General features: G+C 44.1%; 1 protein-coding gene across 2 annotated transcripts; it reads left to right on the top strand.

Annotated features, from left to right (window-relative positions):
- The first annotated feature begins 4,545 nt into the window (after positions 1-4,545).
- Positions 4,546-15,849, top strand: Six4 (SIX homeobox 4). 2 transcript variants are annotated; one of them, XM_050153731.1, is made up of 4 exons: positions 4,546-4,645; positions 4,854-5,668; positions 8,394-9,082; positions 13,491-15,849. In XM_050153731.1, the coding sequence occupies exons 1-4, from the start codon at positions 4,643-4,645 to the stop codon at positions 14,285-14,287; spliced, it is 2,304 nt and encodes a 767-aa protein (XP_050009688.1). In that variant the 5' UTR covers positions 4,546-4,642; the 3' UTR covers positions 14,288-15,849. The 2 variants fall into 2 exon arrangements, with proteins under 2 accessions (XP_050009688.1, XP_050009687.1); XM_050153730.1 differs by lacking the exon at positions 4,546-4,645 and having other exon boundaries at positions 4,813-5,668.
- The last annotated feature ends 4,936 nt before the right edge of the window (positions 15,850-20,785 follow it).

Raw genomic sequence — 20,785 nt, 5'->3', positions numbered from 1 at the left:
GGGAGCGGAGTGGGCGTGGCTTGTCTCTTAAAGGGACCAAAACCATAACAAGCACTATATTGAGAGGTTCTGGAAACTTTATTTGGCGAAGCCAGGTTGAAGGAAATATGTCACTGAGGGCATATTTTGAAGGTTATAGTTAGTCCCCTGAGATTTCCTTTCTTTCTGCTTCCCCTTCGTCATGAGGACAACCTTTGCCACATGCTCCTGTGGTCATGATGGACTGTCACGTTCCAGACCCAGAAACAAAGAGCCAATTGAACACGGACTGAACCCCCTAATACTGTCCACCCCCCCCCCCACTTAAGTTGTTTGTGTCAGATATCTTATAGACTCATTGAAAAAAGTAACTAGCCCAGAATCATAATTCAGTAAACTCATCCATTTACTTAAGCCAGCTCAATGAGTTTGGGCTTCTGGAGAAATCTATACCATCACAAAAAGGAAGGAGTATTCCTATATGCCCAGGAGACGTCTTGCATTCCATCATTTCGTGTCTGTATTTCTTCTTTACACTGAAACCCATGTGACTCACTGGGTCACCCTCTGCCTTACCTTCTGTTGATCAATATACAACAAAGGCAAATAACTTGATCACCAAGAACTTGTAAGCATTTGTCCAAGTCTCCGAACACAAATCTTAATTTTTCTAGCACAAATAGAAAACCCTTAAAAAAGGATTTTGATTTGGGAAAGTATTCATTCTAGACCAACTGACAGTGGCCATGATAGGACACATGACAACTACACACATGACAGCAAACTGAGCATTTCAAAGTTGGGTTTCCTTTTTGTTTTGTTTTGTGGCCAGATCTTGCTAGGTGATCAAAGCTGGCCTACAACTTTGGATCAATCCTCCTATATCAATGTCCTATCTTCTAACCATTCTACAACTACCCATTTATATAAAACCTCTACTCCATATTTAACTACTTAGTATTTCAGAAACACCTCAAATGATCATGGCTCCATGCATTTCCCATTCTGCTCCCTTTGACTCTAATGAATCACTACCCTCTCAAACTTCTCATCCTTCAAAGACTCAGCTAAAAGTCCATTCTTGTTTTTATCCTAGTGGTGTAGGAGGTCCTTCTGTCTTTGTGTTGCTTTCATTGGTTAATAAAGAAATTTCATTGGGTCCTTGATAGGGCAGGACTTAGGTAGGTGGGGGAAATTAAACTGAATGCTGGGAGAAAGAAAGCAGAGTCAGAGAGAATCACCATGGAGCTGCCAGAGTCAGACATGCTGAATCTTTCCTGGTAAGCCACTGCCACATGGCGATACACAGAGTAATAGAAATGGGTTAAATAAGATGTGAGAGTTAGCCAATAAGAGGCTAGAGCAAATGGGCCAAGCAGTGTTTTAATTAATACAGTTTCTGTGTGGTTATTTCAGGGCTAAGCTAGCCAGGCAGACGGGACAAACACGTAGACCACCCCTGCAACATTCTAGATTGCATTAATTTATAAATATGTTTTATCTTTCCCACAAGAATTCAGCATCCTACTCAATAGGTTCATCCTTCTTTAGTTCCTAATGTGATGCCTTATGCTCAGGCAGGACTCAGAAAATGATTGATAAAAGAATAATCCATCAGAAATGCTCACTACATATCAACCACCTTCATTAAGTAGCAATGGAGGGGGTGACTTTCTAAGTCCACCTACATTTGCTCTCTGAAACAGGAAGAGCTTACCAAGAAGCAACACAGCATGTCATCGTATGCCAACATGACAGACTCAGTGTTCCCAACATGGTAGAGGGATGGAATAGAACAATTTCAAAAACTGGTTGGTGCAACCAGTGCTCCGAGATAAACTCAACACAAGAACTAGTGTTCCATTCCTATGTTACTGGTCATGTTTGAACCTACCCGGGAATTATAGCAAGATATGCTCTGAAGATCAGCCTGCTCAAGAAACCTAAAGACTGCAATTCCTGGTTTTAGAAGCACCTTCTCCTCTAACTGATGTATAAAGCAGAATTCTGCAGCAGGACTCCTTATATCTTCTAGAAATGGAATCATTCAGGCCCCAAGGTCCATGGTTTCCAGAGATACACTATTGAAGACCTGACAAGGCCACCGGTGCGTATGTATAACCTAGTCATACTAGAGACAATATACAGAAGACATGCAAAAGCCAAATACGTTCTTTCCTAGGTCGTACACTATATTTGATAGGTAATAATTTTAACGCTAACTCCTAAGATCATAAGATGGCCAAAGAAACAGTAGGAAGATAGCAATTGTTTACAGCAGATTAATTATGTATCAAGTTCTTTTTGAAAGGACTTACTTGATAATTACCATAACCTTCTCTCCTTTTTTATACTGAAATAAATGGCAGAGCCAGGACTAAACACAAATCTAGCTAGCTGAACCTTAAATATGTATCTTTTCCACAAAACCACACTGTTTCTTAGCTATTTTGCTCTGATAAGCATCCTTTTAAAATTCAAAAAACCAAGTGCAATATGGCTACCGAGATTGGGCTACAAAACAGAAAGTACTAGTAAGATAAATGAACTCCAAATAATGAAATATAAAATTAATTTATGTTATATAATATGCAAATGTTAGTTTCTCACACAAATGTATCCCTAGAAGGTGTCAGTATTAAGGGCAAGTATGTGAAGGCTAAGTAGGAATGCTCTTTTTACTATTTTTGTGACTTCGCAGTAAATCAAAATTAGTCCAAAATAAAAAGTATATATAAGTGCAAGAAAGTTTGTTTTTTTTTAAAAAAAAAAGTTTTGAAACCCAGATATTATCCTGAACATGATAGTTACCTACCAAAGATGTCAATTCTGCTTTCATCACATTAGAATAGTGGTTCTGAAAAAAAGAGAGAAAGAGAAAGAAAGAAAGAAAGAAAGAAAGGAAGGAAGGAAGAAAGAAAGAGAGAAAGAAAGAAGAAAGAAAGGAAGGGAGAGAGAGAGAAAGAAAGAGAGAAAGAAAGAAGAAAGAAAGGAAGGGAGAGAGAGAGAGAGAGAAAGAAAGAGAGAGAAAGCTGGTGAGATGGCTGAAATGGTAAAGGCGCTTGCCAATGCCTGACCACCTGAGTTCAGACCCCAGAATCCATAAGGTGGAAGAAGAAAATCAGAGAACCAACTCCCAAAATTTGTCCTCTGACCTCCACACATGTGTCATGGCTGGCATGTGCATGCACACAGACAAGCATGCATACATACATACATACACACAAATAAACACACACACACAAATAAATACTTAAGGAGAAAAATTAGGTTCTATATCAAATATCTTGGCTGACCAACAATAAAATGCAGCCTGGTAGCAAAACATGAAAACCTCGCCAAACTGATATGACAGCAGGTGACCCAAACAGCTGCCTTACAATATGCTGAAGCAGGCAGATATCACCAACTGGGAAGCAGAAATGATACAAGGCCCGCCCGAAGTAGAGGTTAGGGGGAAGGCATTTGAGAAGCAGTAACCACAGGCAAATCCAAATGACCCACAGTAGCCACAGAGATAGAGACAGGCTCGTCCCTTCCTGAGTTAAAATCTCATGAAAACCCTGAAGGAAAGACACATTCCACCCCATACTTCAACCTCAAATCCTGAGACCAGTCTTCCTTTTGTCTGTGTATGGCAAGGGCTGTTGATCCTGTACTGACCTCCAAGATGCCTACATAGAGAGATGGTGTTCTTCCCAGACCTGTCACCTCCAATGAGAAACTACTTATCCATCCTAGCACCACATTGGTTGAGGGAAGACCTACTGGTGCACATATTTGAAGTGTTTCTACTAGTGTTTGAAGACATTATAACTTAAAGCTTAGTTCTCTTTTACACTACTCAACCAGGATAAACTTCCAGTTTCATTTTCTTTATGATTATTTGTATCAGGTTCATCTCAGTTAGGGTTTCCAGACCTTCTGGTAACATCTTTTTCTTTCTTTCTTTTTCTTTTTTTCTTCTTTCTTTCTTTCTTTCTTTCTTTCTTTCTTTCTTTCTTTCTTTCTTTCTATGTTTCTTGCTTTTGTGATCTCAGTGAGCTACACACACTGCTTATTTCAAGGTTTTGGAGCAGTTCTCCCCCTCCGGAAGTTTTATTACTATCAGTGCTTCACTCTGAGAACATTCCTTAGTAGTGTTCTTGACACTTCTGAATAAAGACATCCCAAAGTAGGGTAGGAGAGGTGTGAGCTGCTGGGAAACTTTCGGAATTAGTCTCTGAAGTTTTGTCATCTGCGTCCTGAGGGTGGTCTCTTTGTTAAAAATTTAGCTGTCCAGACAGTAAGGGCACACGATCAATATTCCCTTGGGAGTCACAGGGTCTTTCTTTGAAAGAGCTGTCCAGTTTTCAGGCGACACTAGGTGACTGCCCATTCAAAAGCAGGGCCAGAAAAGAATGTCGGTGTTTTCCGGCAGGTATAGGTGCCTGGGGGTCAGGGAGAGAGGGAAAGGCAAGGGGTGGAGTGGGAGGCTGGTGATCGACACGGATAGAAACACTGTCTCCTCCTCCCTCTGAATGCGAAATAGCCAATGGGGTGGCGCGGCCCGGCCAGCCCGGCGGCCAGTGCCATATAGTATGCAGCAACCGGAGGAGTCACGTTGGGGGAACAGCAGAAAGCAGCTATCCGTTTACACTACTTTGCTCTAGCAGCTATCTTAATGGTGACTGCGTGGCCTGGGGGAAACCTGATCGGCCAGATCCAGCCGAAACCGGGAGGGAGGGAGTGGGCTTTCCGGAGGGGGGAGGGGGGCGGGAGACGAAGAAGGAGGAGTAAGAGAGGGGGAAAGAAAGAGGAAAAGAGTGCGAGGGAGTGAGGGAGGGAGGAAAATAAACAACAAAAAAATGTCCTCTTCCTCCCCCACCGGGCAGATTGCAAGTGCGGCGGACATCAAGCAGGAGAATGGGATGGAAAGCGCCTCGGAAGGACAGGAGGCGCACCGAGAAGTGGCGGGGGGCGCGGCAGCTGGGCTGAGCCCCCCGGCTCCAGCCCCTTTCCCTCTGGAGCCGGGGGACGCCGCGGCTGCCTCCAGGGTAAGCCGGGAGGAAGGGACAGCGGCGGCCGGAGCGGCAGATCAGGTACAACTCCACTCGGAACTTCTGGGCAGGCACCAGCACACAGCCGCCGCGCAGCCCCCGCTGGCCTTCTCGCCGGACCATGTCGCCTGCGTGTGCGAGGCGTTGCAGCAGGGGGGCAACCTGGACCGCCTGGCCCGGTTCCTGTGGTCCCTGCCCCAGAGCGACCTGCTACGTGGCAACGAGAGCCTTCTGAAGGCGCGAGCGCTCGTGGCCTTCCACCAGGGCATCTACCCTGAGTTGTACAGCATCCTCGAGAGCCACAGCTTCGAGTCGGCCAACCATCCGCTGCTGCAGCAGCTCTGGTACAAGGCGCGCTACACCGAGGCCGAGCGAGCGCGCGGCCGGCCGCTGGGCGCCGTGGACAAATACCGGCTGCGCAGGAAATTCCCCTTGCCCCGCACCATCTGGGACGGCGAGGAGACGGTGTATTGTTTCAAGGAGAAGTCGCGCAACGCGCTCAAGGAGCTCTACAAGCAGAATCGCTACCCCTCGCCCGCCGAAAAGCGGCACCTAGCCAAGATCACCGGCCTCTCCCTCACCCAGGTCAGCAACTGGTTCAAGAACCGGCGGCAGCGCGACCGGAATCCCTCCGAGACCCAGTCCAAAAGGTGAGCGCCAACTTTCCTCCTCCACCCCCTTCCTCCCCCCCACCCCCACCCCTTCCCAGCTTTCTTTTCCTCCAAAGCGCTCGCAAACATGGCGCTTACCTTCCCCACCAGCCCGGTCCGTCTGCCCACCTCTCCCCGCCCCCCACCTCGCTTCCCTACCGGGAGGGGGGGGGGACGACAGTGGCAACGAGCGGGGGGGGGGGTGATCCTCCCTCCTAACCCTCCCCCTCCTGCCCCCAGAAGTTTCTGGTCGCCCGCCTAGGTCTCAGTCCCCGCCCCCACCTCGGCTGGCCACTGCTGCCCGGCTTCCCACCCCCATCCTGCTGCCTTTGAAGTTGCCACTCTCTCCTTGGTTCTCTTAGTGAGCGTGTGTGCACGCCCGCGAAACTGCTCTCACCGCGGCTTCGGGCCCGCAGGGGCTGCCGGAGCCGGCCAGGGTCTTTGGCTCACTCGGAGCCTGGAGTGCGCACACCCTCCTGGTTACTCAGGATTCGTTTGGGCCCCTGGCTCGCCCTGGAGGTCACCAGGGCCGCTCTGGAAGGAAAAGGAGCGTTAGTGGAGACTAGTGGCCCAGATGGGGTCTGGGGACGTCGAGGCTTTAATATGACAGAGTTAATCATTCACCCTGGCCGACGCGGTTCCCATCGCGCCTGGGGCAGCGTAGGGTGCCCGTGTAGCTCGTCCCTGCGGTGTTTTGAAACCTGATTCTGAACAAGTTCGGATCGGGTTACAGTGCTTCAGAGGTGGCAGGCCTGAAGGGCAGTTTCTTGAGCCCCCTAACACAGCAAGATTCCCTCTTGGTGGGGCAGTTGGGGGGGGATAGGCGACAATCTGACATAAAGGTGGACAGCAGGAAAGAAGTGGGGGAGCTCTCCACCCAGTCCTCCTTCAGCCCCCTCTCCATCTGGTTTGAACTTTATTGTGTTTTCTCCCCGTTCTTTAGTAGAAAATGCATTTCCCCCACACACACCGCTTTTGTGTGTTCTCTCAAGTCAGCCCCGTGGGTGGGGTGTGTTTGCGTATTTGTGTGTTTCTGTGCGTGTGTGTTTTGTTGGGCGGGTAAAGTCAGGATAGTGTCTTTCGCCCTGAGGGTATTGGAGAGAAAAGAATCCAAACGCAGTTCACACGTTCTACTGTGGGAAGGAACCAGGGATCCGGGGAGACAGCCCGCCTGGGCCAGGTGAAGGTGATCACCCTGAGATCACCCTGAGCATTCCAGAACCGGCAACAGCCCGCTCTCGCTGCTTTGCTCCTGAGCCCGGGTGGAGCCCGGAGGCCCACAGCTGGCCCCAGGCAGGAGAGAGACGCACCGTGCAGTCCTAGCTCTGGCTCCCAGTAACCATAAACAAAACATGCCCGGTGACCTGTGAGCATCCTTCCTCGGTCTTGAGAGAGGGGGTGACCCATGGAAGGAGCACTGGTTAGGCGACGCTGTCTACCCTGAAGTGCTCTTCAGTCACACCAACGGAAATCTGCTAGGCCAGGGCACTGGGTACCAAGCCCCTGCCACATGCAGGCCAGCTGTCCTGTAACTTTTGCTATGGAGCCGGCCCAGTTCCCAGGACATGGTCACACACACACACACACACACACACACACACACACATCCTGAACCATGCTCTGCTGACTTTACCCTCTTCCCCATTAACTCCACACCCTCAACCCCCAGCCCTATTGCCTGGTATAGGCCCCTCTCCGGATCTACCTCCCACCCGCACCCCTGGTGAGTCACCCTCACCAATGGCGACGGCTGCTCAGCCTCAGCTCATAAATCAAAGTGCTTTCTGCGCTCCTGGCCCCGAAGCCCAAAGCCCGAGTAATCCCCTCCCCTCAGCTTGAAAGGGAACCGATCACACTGGGATGTTGGATCTTCTGCTGGACCAAGTCCCACCAAGCTTCCAAACTGCTTCTGTTCGGCCCCGCCCAGACTCAAACCAAATGAGGAAAACTCCCACCATCCTCCGTGACCTGAACTTGGTATTTCCCTTAAGCCCAGGATTCTGCAATAGAAGGACCGAATAGTCTGGCGAGGCGTCTGAGAGTTAACAAGACCTCTGATTGATGCTCACCTTTTCCCTCCCACCTCACCAGGGCACTGGATGGTGTGTGTTAAATAGGTCCCTATGGCTTCCTTTGGATTCAAAGGCAACTGTGCATGTCTTAGGTTGCAAATGCCTTTCCTACAAGGGCAACCACTTTATTGAATGAGAATATCAGTCTGGTGGAGTAGAAGTTTGGGAGCAGGTGAGAGAATGGTGTCTTATTAACTAGATGGCAAATAAAACTGGACACCTCCTGCTCCTTTGGCAATTCCATCTGCCTTCAAAACGATAGCAATCTGAAGGGGTTTAGAAAGGGGCTGGCCCTCCTAAACAGGGAAAACACATCCTTTAATGAGTTGTTTCTGTGACCTTAAGAGTTGGAGCAGCAATGGATTCTGTAAGAATGAGAACGCAGTAATAAGTTATTTTAGTTGAATTTTGCATTATCCAACCCTCTGGTCTTTCTCTGAATTTATTATAAAAAAAATTGTTCGGATCTGAATTCATCTTCTCGTTGTCTGGTTGGGCAGAATTTGCTCACAACTTCTAGTTTCAGCAGGGCCAGACAGGTCAACAGTTCTGCTTTGCTTAAATACCACCTTGGATGGCTTTGAAGGACATTATTACAAACTATACAGATTGTCATCCCTTTGACCTTCAAAATGTCCTCTCTCCCTGAACAGTGAATCAGATGGCAACCCCAGCACTGAAGACGAATCCAGCAAGGGACACGAGGATTTGTCTCCTCACCCACTTTCGGGTGCATCTGACGCCGTCACCAACCTCAGCCTTTCCAGCCACATGGAGCCCGTATACATGCAACAAATTGGAAATGCTAAGATATCACTAAGCTCCTCTGGAGTTTTGTTGAACGGAAGCTTGGTACCTGCAAGTACTTCACCTGTCTTCCTTAATGGCAACTCTTTTATTCAGGGACACAATGGAGTTATCCTTAATGGGCTGAATGTGGGAAATACACAGACAGTATCACTGAACCCACCAAAAATGTCTTCAAACATTGTGAGCAATGGCGTAGCCATGACAGACATCCTGGGATCCACCTCCCAGGATGTGAAGGAATTCAAAGTCCTCCAGAGTTCTGCTGTGAACTCAGCCGCCACCAGCTCCTACAGCCCTAGCGCCCCCGTGTCATTCCCAGGGCTGATACCCTGCACTGAGGTGAAAAGAGAAGGCGTCCAGACAGTGGCCTCCCAGGATGGGGGCTCTGTGGTGACTTTTACTACACCCGTGCAAATTAACCAGTACGGCATTGTGCAGATCCCCAATTCCGGAGCAAACGGCCAGTTCCTTAATGGGAGCCTTGGATTCTCTCCGCTGCAGCTGCCTCCTGTCTCGGTAGCAGCTTCACAAGGTAAAAGCCTCATTTGGTACCATAATGCACCAGGTCATGTGTTGGTCAGCTGCTGTAAATGACGCATTTAGTGAAAGGTATAGATTGGTGTTCTTTTTCAGATACTTCATTGGTTTACACGGTTACAGAATAGCCTTGATGTGATTCCCAGTGCCTAACTACTATTCAGCTTTCCTGATTTTCTTACATCCTGAGGATGGAGTTTAATTTCCCCAAGCAGAATGGAAAAGTACAGTTTATGGCAGATCTTGCCAACTGTACAATTACAGGAATATGATAAGTCAATCAGTGCTTATGAACTAACCCAGTACTTGACGTTTTAAAATTAAAAATTAATAAAATTGCTAGGAACATGAAATTAGTCAAGCAGTTATTTATTTGACCAGAAAATGTTTTAAAAGAATAAACTGAAAGACAGAATCTGTTCTTGTTTGCCTTGTGTTCTCCCTATAATTAAAACTAAAACCTCAAAAGACCTGAAAGGAATTTAGAAGAATATGTGATTTTCTGTTGCCCTAGATATATGTTCATTTCTCAGCTTTGTGGGTTTATGTTTATGAAAACAACTGTGTCATTGCGTATTTGTGGCTTTACTAACCGAAGTCTGTCAAGAGAAAGGAAGTAAGTCTGAGGCTGGAGCATTCGGTCTTCAGGAACATGAATAAAACCTAGATCACTCATCCTTTTTCTCCATATAGGAACAGGAACAGTTAGACTTGGGCATTGGAAGTTATAGTTTCCACCTCTTAGGAGTGGAAGGTGGTGATCATGTTTACCTTCCTATAAGCAAAGCCGACAGCCCAGATTTTTACCAAAGCTTAACCTTCTGAAGCATGGTCAATTCTTATACAACTCTTGCTACTATAACTGTAGTCTACTTCAACTTATTGGAGGCATTAAAGAAAAATGGCTAGACGTTTCATCCCATATATTTGTCCTTCCTTAAGTAAGCTACCATGGTCCTGTGACAAACTCCTTGGATGTTCATTTCCCTAGATTATATAAAGAGTCAACTCCAGTCACTATCCAACATAGGGACAAAAGACTAATGCCTGGGGAAAGTCAAAGAGCTTGGTTTTACAATAATTTATGACTCTTACCCATTTTCTTTCTTTACAAAAATTTCCAAGCAGTTTGTAGCATTTTAAAGACAGCGAAGTTACACAGGAAATATGAATATATTTGTTGGCAGAGGAGAAATATAATAATGCTTTTCGTTTGTAATCAAGAAAAGTGCTATCATATAAGAGTATTATGAAGTAATAGCTAGCGTTGGGGGGGACTATTGTTTTCTACTTTTTTTTTTTCTTGCTTTTTCAAGACAGGATTTCTCTTGAAATCTGCCTACCTCTGCCTCTAAGTTCTGGGATTTAAAGGCATGCACCATCACCCTTGTAATGCCCATTGGTCAATTGTTTTTAAATGGGATATTTACTAGGAATAAGGATAGCATTGTCAGTTAAAATAGCTAAGATCAAATGACAGGGCATCAACCATTTGACTCTCTGGGAGAACTGGAAGCTTAAGTTTAACCAGATGATTCCAGTAGGCAACATTTCTTTGTAGGAGTGGTATATTACATTTTGCAATAAAGCATTTTGGGAATTTGAACTTTATTTTAAAAGAAGGAGGAGGAGGAGGAGGAGGAGGAGGAGGAGGAGGAGGAGGAGGAGGAGAAGAAGAAGAAGAAGAAAGCAAAGATAGGGAATGGTGGTAAATGCCTATGATCCCAACATTTGGGAGACTGAACTAAAGCTGGAGGATTGGGGGTTCAAGGCCCGTCTGAGCTACATAGTGAGTTTCAAACCAAGCTAGGTTGCATAGTAAGAGTCTGTCTCCAAAAATATACCAGACCAAATCAAACTTACACTAAACTTTCTTTAAAATGTCCAGAAACATGGTCCTAGATAGCCAAGAAAACTATATAGGCAGTTACATGGAAAAGCATATGATATATATATATTCTTTATTCATTTTACAAAAAAGAAAATTTTTTTTGTTCCTCTCAGCATCGTTGTAAAATTATACTTTGTACCTGGGATTTTTAAGTTCAGTTTTTTTTACTGATTTTTAAATTCTTGTTTAATTTGTAACTCAGCTGCAGCTGTTCTTTAAAATCAGGTTTTACTGCCTGGCAGTGGTGGCACACGTCTGCAATCCCAGCCCTTGGGAGACAGAGGCTCAAAAAAAAATTAACTAATTAATTATATAAAAATTCATGATTTAGCCAGGCATGGTGGTACATGTTTCCTTTAAGCCTAGCACTTGGGAGGCAGAGGCAGGCAGATCTCTGTGTCGAGGTCAACCAGGTTTACTTAGTGAGTTCTAGAGCAGCCAGGACCTCATAGAGAGACCCTATCTTAAAACAACAGCAACAAAATCATGTCTTATGTGTGAAACTTGGGGTTCAATTCCCAACACTGAAAAAAAAAAAAAAACAAATCATCCCTTGGAACATACCCGTTTTTCCCTTCATTTATGTATATTCAAGTCTTTTGCATGTCCAGAGTATTATTAGTCTACTGTGTTGAGTAGCTATCAGGGAAATGCTGCATGTGTTGTTATTTATGACTCTGCCAAAAAAGTAATTTCGTACATATGTCTGCTAGCAAACAGTTTCACCGACACCCAAAGCAAAGTGAGTATTGACTGTGGCTTTTCCCCCCCTCACAATTTTGAAGCCTTCACGACTTTTAAAACACGCAAAGCCAAGAGGTTTAAAATTAAAGCAGTCTGTTCATTTGTATGGCCTGAAAAACACATTTCTGTTAGAGAACAGCCCAAAGATACACAGAAGCGTTTTGTCCTTAACAGTCTTTCTGTGATGAATACTTACAAACTAGTAGCTGACATTTTTTAAAGGAGTTCAAATACAGTGTTTTCTCTCTCTTTTTCTCCTGTAAAGACACTCCTTTGCTTACATAAGGCGCTTAAAAATGTTGGGAGCCATATACATGGCCCTATGGCACTGGGTAGCATAGGTAGAACTGCGATCCCAGTTACTCTGTAAATTGAGAAGGTCAATGTTAAGTGAATTACTTAACTTTATATTGGCTTGTTTTCTGCACTTGTAAAGAGGGCGATTAACCACCAATTCAAGAGCCGGATAGATAAGTAACCCATCCTAATTCTTCCCCAGAACTCTCCCCAAATTCACTTTTCCTTTGCTGGTAATATCTGGGGACCTGGGTCATCTCATTGTCATCGTTTCACTTTGTAAAGACTCAAAGGAGGTCTTGTTTGAGGGAGACATGGGGTCTGTACTGTCCTGAGTTTCTCATTTGATCATCTGTTTTGTGTTTCTAGTCTCTAAAGACCGTTATAGTTTGGACCACAAAAGACACACACCTTTTAAAGAGGCGTTAATTCTACTCCTTTGTGTCCTTCTGTGTTTAAGAATGATGCTGCCATTAATTCTTCCCATCACTACAACACTGAAAATTGAGGGCAAGCACAACAGGGTGGGGGGACCTTGAGGGTTCTGTTGCCTGGAGACTGCTCTGTCAGGGGTTTTCGGTGGTTTGGTGAAACTCTGCGACTTGTCTGTGCAGGTTGACATGGTGAACGTGTAAGTCCCAGAGAAACTAACTCTATGTGGTATTTTCATATTCTCATTTACATCTTATGTCAGTAACTGAGCAGGCCTAACAAAAATATTTCATTGTGTATCTGTATTCTCTTGTTCTAACTGGCAGTACCAACCAATTCAGAGGTGGTAAAGAGCCAGATCTTAGATAAGAATTCTTCTTCTTCTTCTTCTTCTTCTTCTTCTTCTTCTTCTTCTTCTTCTTCTTCCTCTTCCTCTTCCTCTTCCTCTTCCTCTTCTTCCTCCTCCTCCTCCTCCTCCTTCTTCTTCATTTTTTTTTCCTTTAAACTCAAGCTGGGCTCAAATTTAGTCTTCCTGCCCCAGCTCCCACATGCTTGCTTGTTTTGATTGGTTGGCTTTAATTTTCAATTTGTTTTAATTTTTGGTGATGCCGAGCACTGAACCCAAGGCCTGCACTGTGTTGAACCCTATCTCCAGGCCCTACATTTACTCTTTCTTTCATTTGGTTCTTACAGTTAATTGCGTGGTTGAATTAACACATACAGACAATCTGGCAGAATTTTTTGCTCAGGGTATAGAAGTCTCTGAGTTTAATCTCCAGCACTGCGAAAGAAAAAGAGAGAGAGAGAGAGAGAGAGAGAGAGAGAGAGAGAGAGAGAGAGAGAAAGCTAGCCTGAGTTCTGAGCCTGGGACTCTGCAGCTAACAGTGCCCAAGCTGGACTCAACTATACATTGAAGTATTACCTCTCCATAAGCAACCTTAATAACCTGAGGAAGAATCATGTGTGTTACTGAAATAACTGTTTTTTTTTTCCTTTCTGTATTCATTGCATTAATGCCAATTGGTACTTTTTCCCCTAGGTAACATTTCAGTAAATTCAAGCACTTCAGATGGAAGCACATTTACAAGTGAGTCCACCACCGTCCAGCATGGCAAACTTTTCCTGAGCCCTCTTGCCCCCAGTGCAGTGGTCTACACTGTTCCTAATTCAGGCCAGACTGTAGGAGCTGTGAAACAGGAAGGGTTAGAAAGAGGCCTGGTTTTTTCCCAGCTGATGCCTGTCAATCACAATGCACAAGTAAACGCAAGCCTGTCCTCTGAGGATATCTCTGGGAGTGGCCTCCATCCCCTGGCCTCTTCGCTGGTTAGTGTGTCCCCGGCTCACAGTTTTTCCCTCTCTCCCCCTACACTACTAAATCCCGCTGAGCTAAACCCTGACCTTGCTGAGAGCCGGCCAATGTCTGCACCTGTGGCAAGCAAATCTACTGTGACCTCTGTCAGCAATACTAACTATGCAACCCTTCAGAACTGTTCCCTTATTTCCAGTCAAGACCTATTGTCGGTCCCCATGACTCAGGCTGCCCTGGGGGAAATTGTTCCTGCCCCTGAAGAGCCCGTGAGTCATTCCTCGCCAACAGTCCACCAGGATTTTGTCAGAGAACATCGCTTGGTCCTGCAGTCAGTAGCTAACATAAAAGAGAATTTCTTACAAAATTCTGAGAACAAAACCACAAACAACTTAATGATGTTGGACTCCAAATCCAAGTATGTCCTGGATGGCATGGTTGAGACTGTCTGTGAAGAGCTGGGGACGGACAAGAAGGAGCTGGCCAAGCTCCAAACCGTCCAGCTGGACGAAGATATGCAAGACTTATAAGCCTGATTCACTACGTACATACCCCTTTTCTCCTTCATCAGCAGCGATTTTTTTTTCTCCCTGTGAAGCCCTGAAGATGGGGAACCTTTACTCGTTTAGAGGAATGCACTCTACTTGTGCGAGCAAATATATTTGGATCGGTCTGCATGAAGATCATAGTTAAATTACAGGGGTGGAGCTACAGAAGCCTTTCTGTTCTCGTCATATTGGCTTTGGAATACATGGCGACAAGGCAGTAGGAGAAGCCTATCAAACCATCATAAAGCATTTAGTCAGCCATATAAGTCTAAGGCTGGAATGGAACGTGATAGTCTTCTAACTTTAAAATGTGTACACCTAACTTAGACACTTCAATAAGAGCTACAGGCTGTTAGAAGCAAGGCGGTTGTTTTTTGTTTACTTTTCCTCTATGGGCATTGAGATGGTTAAGAAATAACGGTACTCCGGATTATTATAAGGGTATATTTTTCAAATTAAGTAGCTTATATATGTGTGTATGTATGTGTCCATACACACATTCAGCATTTGGGGGAAAGACTTGGTTTTGTCTCTACATGTTTCCAAGTGTGACTGCTAATAGTTATATGTGGCAGAGAAAGTTCGAAACTCCACTAAACTCTGACACAACTTGGGTATGAATGTAAATATGCCAGTTCTATATGCAGAATTTGAGCAAGTACAATGAATTTTTATTTATACCTTGTATGTCTCTCTTAGTCTTCAGGCGCTATGAACTGAAAAAAAAAAGTTTTCTTACTGTTTAATTTATATTTATTGTTTGAGCAGGAATAGCAGGAACAGCTTTGTTCTCAACCAAGTTTTATTTTTTGTGATTTTTATCCAGAGTCTCTTAAGGTCAATGTTAGCACTGAAACAGGAACTTTTAACCCCAATACTGGAATTTTGGTACTTCTCATCATGCCCTTCTTTCTTTAGAAGCTTTGATTCATTTAAATATGTTTTATATAGACTCCTATGTGCCTTTTTTACCTTGTGGCCTTTTTATTAGCAGTAAGGTACAGAAGTGTCAGCAAAAGTGTTGATGGCTCTTCTGCACCGTCAAACAGGGTTAAGTTTACCGCAGAACCCCATTATATGCAGAGGACTTAGGGTTCACTGGATGTATTGTGTCATGTTTGTCATGCAAATGGATAAACAATTAGCTTTGATGCTTTTCATTAGAATGAAAGTCAAAAAAAAAGGTATGGAAGACTATGAAACATCAATTCTGCAGGTTATGGAAACAACATTTTAAAGGAAACAAAGGATAGATAGTTAAAGTGCATTCAGCACAATTCTGTCTTGTTGAGGCTGCGTTCTCGGTGTTTTGAACCGGTTGGTACACTATGACACGTGACTGCTGCCTGTCCTCTTTCATCACGTCTCCATTACAAGCAAGTTCTTTGGGTTTCCGTAGGATATTCTCTTGTATGCTTTCAACTGTGTTTAAACGTTTTAGCAGGACTCTGACCCCAAGATATATCAATTTAAACGCCTTCATACCTTCATGTCATTAGTACGGAGCATCTCAGATTTAAGAAAATGATCTTCTCAATGGTGAATTTCAGTTGTTTTTTTTTTTTTTGGTTGGTTGGTTTTTGTTTTGTTTGTTTGTTTGTTTCGGTTGGGGGGGGGAGTGGGGTGGGGTTTAGACAGGGTTTCTCTGTGTATCCCTGGCTGTCCTGGAACTTACTTCCTAGACCAGGTTGGCCTTGAACTCACAGAGATCCGCCTGTCTCTGCCTCCCAAGTACTGGGATTAAAAGTGTGTGCCACCACCTCCCAAGGTCTTTAAATTGGCAAGCATAAAGATAGCACCACACCTTGTTGTAGTAATGAGCTCTGGGAAGGCCTGCTTTTTGTCCCGCCCAGTTCCCCCGCACGACTAGCTTTACTCCCGAAATAACAACACACAAACTGTGGGGAAGAGACAGAAATCTTTAATAAATAAATAATAAAAAAAAAACCCACACAAACTGTATTCTTTTAAACACTGCTTGGCCCATTAGCCCTAGCCTCTTCTTGGCTAATTCTCATATCTTGATTAACCCATTTTTAATAATCTGTGTGGCACCACGAAATGGTGTCTTACAGGGAAAGATTCAGCATGTCTGACCTGGCGGCTGGCTCCATCGCATCTGGCCTCACTGCTTTCTTCCTCCCAGCATTCTGTTCTGTCTTCTCTACCCACCTATGTTCTGACCTATCAGGCCGAGCAGTTTCTTTAATAATTAACCAATGAAAGCAACAGATAGACATATGGCCTTCCCACATCACCTTGTTTTCTTCAAGATGGGGAAAGAGTCGCTTGATTTCCTCCGTGCTCCTTATCTGAGCCTGTTAGTAAGGGTCACCAAATGCTTAGCATTTGCTGTTATTACGAAGGGAACTTTCAGCTTAGATGAAGAGCCCTATGAAGAATTCCTTGCCATCATTTTGATAAAAACTTAAGTCCCATTTTTGTGAAATCGGTGAATGTCCCTCAATTCTTGATATACATGATTCTGGCCAGAGGTTATTTGTTTTGGAGTTTGTGTTTAAACAAAGCCGGTTGATTTAGTGTGGTCTTCTACTCTGCCACTACTTTATTGCCACAGTTTGGTTGTCCCCATCCGCCCCTCCCAGTTGTGTGCTGACCCATATTGTTATGATTAGCTACATGGTCTTGCAGTATAGTTTACATAAAAATGGTATTTTCTACTAGATTGCTGCAGATATCAAAAGTTAGTTATTTTAGAATACCTGTCTGGTAAGGGAAGTGGGAAAGTCAAAAAGTTATATGAGGGGTGTGTGTATGTGTGGGTATGTACGTGTGTGTGCATGCAAGTGTGATGGAAAACTTTCATATATCTACAAGACTGTGTCTTTTATTCCGAGTTCTTCCTCTCTTTCTCCCTAAGAAAAAGAAAAGATAGCACAAAACTAAATACTTACCTAGGAAATGTACTCGTATTCCAACACATTGAACTTCTAACCCTACAGTTACTCCAGGTAGCTATGCAAGCCACCAGGTAAGAACCAGTGTACAATATAAGAACTTACTGTTCTTTTCTACTCTTTCAGTAAACTAAGGGCCAGTTGGTATGTAGCCTGTGTATATGTGAATGGGATAAGATAAATCCCATACTCTCCTTTCACAGAAATGCAACTGACTTTGTTTTGTTTTGTTTTGTTTTTCTTCTTCTTCTTCTTCAAGGGCCAGACTCAGGAGCCCTTGGGGTTCATGTGGCAGAATATCCTTTTTACATAAACAATGCTTGATGATGCTGCAAATTACCCTCTAAAGATTCAGGGAGAGGAATCAGAATAGGGGTAAATAACTCCCTTTAAATCTCAACCCCTGCTGCTGGCTGTGGGGTTTTTTGGCGTCAGCCTATCTATGCACTCTGTAGCCAGAACTGGCATTCAGCTCTTAGTTACGTCTAGTAGACAGGATGGTCTAGCTTTCAAAAGAGGTGCAGTTTTACTCCTCAAACAAGCAAACTCACCTGTGTTGCACTGCGAAACTATCTCATGTACATTTATAGTAAAGACTGACTTGTATGTGTTTTTGGTGCCTTTCTTGTGTCGTGAAAGGCAAGTAGGTGTTATAGTCATAGATTTTCTTTTTTAAAAAAATCCATAGTTGAATTGCACACTGACCTTAAGTCTCTCTGTATGTACCCTTGTTACCCTGCATGTTGAAGTTGGATTATTGGGCATGTGTAGCAGGCTACCTTGCTACATCTTCATTATGTGTGCATTAGTACATAACCACAAGTCCTCCTCCATTCTTTCAAACGTGTTGACGGATCATCTCATGAAAATAATTCAGGAAATCTGTGGGGGAAAATAATTGCATTTCACAAGCGCTGTTTCAAAGTCTTCCTAAAACTTAGATGATAGAACTGAATGGTTATTTTGTGTCGAATTGATACATTCAATTTAATTCAATATTACCACCATATATTTTATGAATCAAAATTATATAGCATGTGACTCTTGGTTTTCAGGGTTTCTCAAAAAAATGTACCTTTTTTTTGTTGCATGTACTGTACGTATAGAAAGCAACCAGTTGTATACTCAATATGGTTTTACTGTGCCTTACATGAAGAGAAACTCTACACGGAATGTATAACATGGATGAGGAGCAAAGCCTCTACTGCACTGTTAGGTGATGGCACACAGCATGTCCCAGAACATTTCTGTGCTTAGTTGCCCAACCAAAGAGATCTAAAGTCTGTATGTTGTACTGTAATGGGGGGGGGGGGTTATGCCTGGACAATTAAGTGTTTTATTTGTTTTCTGAAATGATGTGAACTTATTTTTCTAAACACTATGCTAAATAAACTTTATATTTATACATACTTTGTGTTGCTACTGTTCTTTCAAACTGTGAGTAGCCCATCTCAGTAGACAAGAAGCCGGAAATCACTTTGATTCATGTCTTCCTAGAAAAGGAAAGAGTGAGAAGACGCTGACCATTTCAGGTGGCAAAAACTTAGAAGGCCAACTGGAGTGATTTTAGCGAGGCAATCTGCGTTGGTCTTTGTATAGAATTACGTAGTTCACCTTAGCTGTACTGCATACTCAAACCTAAATCGTAGCATTTGTCCTTAGAGGCAGGCAATATGCCTTACTCGTTTCTCTCTCCCAAGAGTTGAACTTGGAATACAGCACACAGTAGGTACTCTACAGGATTACATGGAAAGAGTCAAAGATCTCTTACTCTCTGATTAAAATTTAAACTGTGGTGCTCACCCCTAGGGCACTGTTGTTAGCCACATTGTGATTAGACCCCCAGTTTGACAAATAGGCTTGGCCAGACCCGCATTTCTGTCGAGTAGAGAAGATTGAGCATTAACCTAATTTAGTCCTAATTTTATAATTGCAGAAGTTCTGAATTTGGTTCTTCTACACCAGCACAGGAGATGTTTAAAAACCAGATTGGGGACTAATTGTAGAATTCTTTCACAAATCTAGTTAAAGCCATCAAATCAGTGTCGGGTGGAATGTCTAGACACATTCATAATGTCCAGCTCTTTGGCAGTGCCCGATGTAGTAGTTAAACCAGTTAAACACGAAGTGAAGTGATTACATTTCATAACTTTTTAACCAAATGAGTTTTGTAAGACATTTGAAAGGTCGTTACCCTGTTTCAACTATGATTGTGGCTCCTCAGAAAATAGCAAATCTCATAAAATTCAACAGAAATTCAAAGTCTTTGGCTACCTGGTTTTCCTTCCTGCTTTCCCAGGGTCCCCTAAGAAATCATCTATTTGGCAATCTGCCCTTGCACATCTCCTCCCAGGACACCTTGGCAGCATATGAACAAGACACGTTTGCACACATAAAGGTTAATACCATGAGAGAAACTGAGAGTGATGGAGTTGCAAGTGGGGAGTGGCTGGGTGGGAGACAGGTTGGACAAGAAAGGTCTGAACCATTTCTGCAGTGATGCGTAAATGATATGATTCAGAACAAAAACATGAGTGCCCCGATGCAAGGGTTAGACAGCAGGTTTAAAGTCTCTGAGAGAGAAGCAGGTCTCAATTGCAAGGTTAACTTTATGCATCTTATGGCGAATCGCCTCAGAGACGCAGGGGCCACATCAAAGGTAGAGCCTTTGGATTTGAGTCTGAGAAGACATTGGTGGCTTTTAAAATGTCAGTGTGGCTACTCTGGAAAATGAACTTAAGGAGGGCAAAAGGCAGGAACTGGGAAACTAATTGCCTGGTTGTTCTGAGCTATCTGACAGGAAATAGTCAGGAGCCCCTGGAACAGCAGGGAGGGCCATTTGCCCACAAAGGTCTCCAGAATGGTGTGTCCTCCAGGTTCTCTGCTGAGGCAAGCCAAAGCCACTCTGTCTCCAGAAAGGAAGGCTGGTGGGTTCAGATTCCTATGGCCATCTCCAGGGTGTCCTCATCCCCTGTGAACAATGAAACCTTCTCCCAAAGCCTTGGGGTTGTGTTTCAGCGTGTGAGATAGGCCCAAGCCTTTACAAGCTGGAAAGTGCTCTGCTGAGTCTTCCAGTCTGAGCCTGCCTTTTTATGGCCCTTCATGTTAATTTCTTCTCCCTTGCTAGGATTTCCCCCTGTTGTTTCCAGGGTTATCGGTTCCCTACTGCAGTTGAGTCTACCTGGCCTACCCAGTATCTGCTTCTCACTTGATGGAACATTCAGAACCAGAGACACAACCCAACTAAACGCCTGGACAATGCTGTTATCTAAGAATTATCGCTTAAACTGGGCACATACATTGCCCAAAGTTCACAGGAAAGTGTTTCTCAGAAGCGCCAGATTCCTTCCACAGGCCATCTCAGGAATCTCTGAATGGCACCGGCTCCCTCCTGGGACGCATCGCCTCACCCCTCCCTCCTATGTAAAATGACAAAGGACCTTTTCTGAGATCAAACGGAGATTTGTGTTTTCCTTTCTTTTCTGTTTTCCTTTTTCTTTTCAGAGATTGAGAACATTCTAAAATTAATCTATGTCTGCATTTCCATCAACTTTTAAAGCCA

Source organism: Alexandromys fortis, unplaced genomic scaffold (genome assembly GCF_014885135.2).
Source record: "Alexandromys fortis isolate MF-2015 unplaced genomic scaffold, M_Fortis_MF-2015_v1.1 scaffold_82, whole genome shotgun sequence".
In the NCBI taxonomy this organism is placed as follows: Eukaryota; Metazoa; Chordata; class Mammalia; order Rodentia; family Cricetidae; genus Alexandromys; species Alexandromys fortis.
This window is presented reverse-complemented; position numbering and strand designations above follow the sequence as displayed.

What these genes read in the sequence shown, in the direction of transcription:
- Six4 (XM_050153730.1), top strand. Translation starts at nt 4,827, where the DNA reads ATGTCCTCTTCCTCCCCCACCGGGCAGATTGCAAGTGCGGCGGACATC. An exon ending in TCCGAGACCCAGTCCAAAAG is followed by an intron (nt 5,669 to 8,393) that starts GTGAGCGCCAAC and finishes CTCCCTGAACAG; the next exon opens with TGAATCAGATGGCAACCCCA. An exon ending in CTCGGTAGCAGCTTCACAAG is followed by an intron (nt 9,083 to 13,490) that starts GTAAAAGCCTCA and finishes TTTTTCCCCTAG; the next exon opens with GTAACATTTCAGTAAATTCA.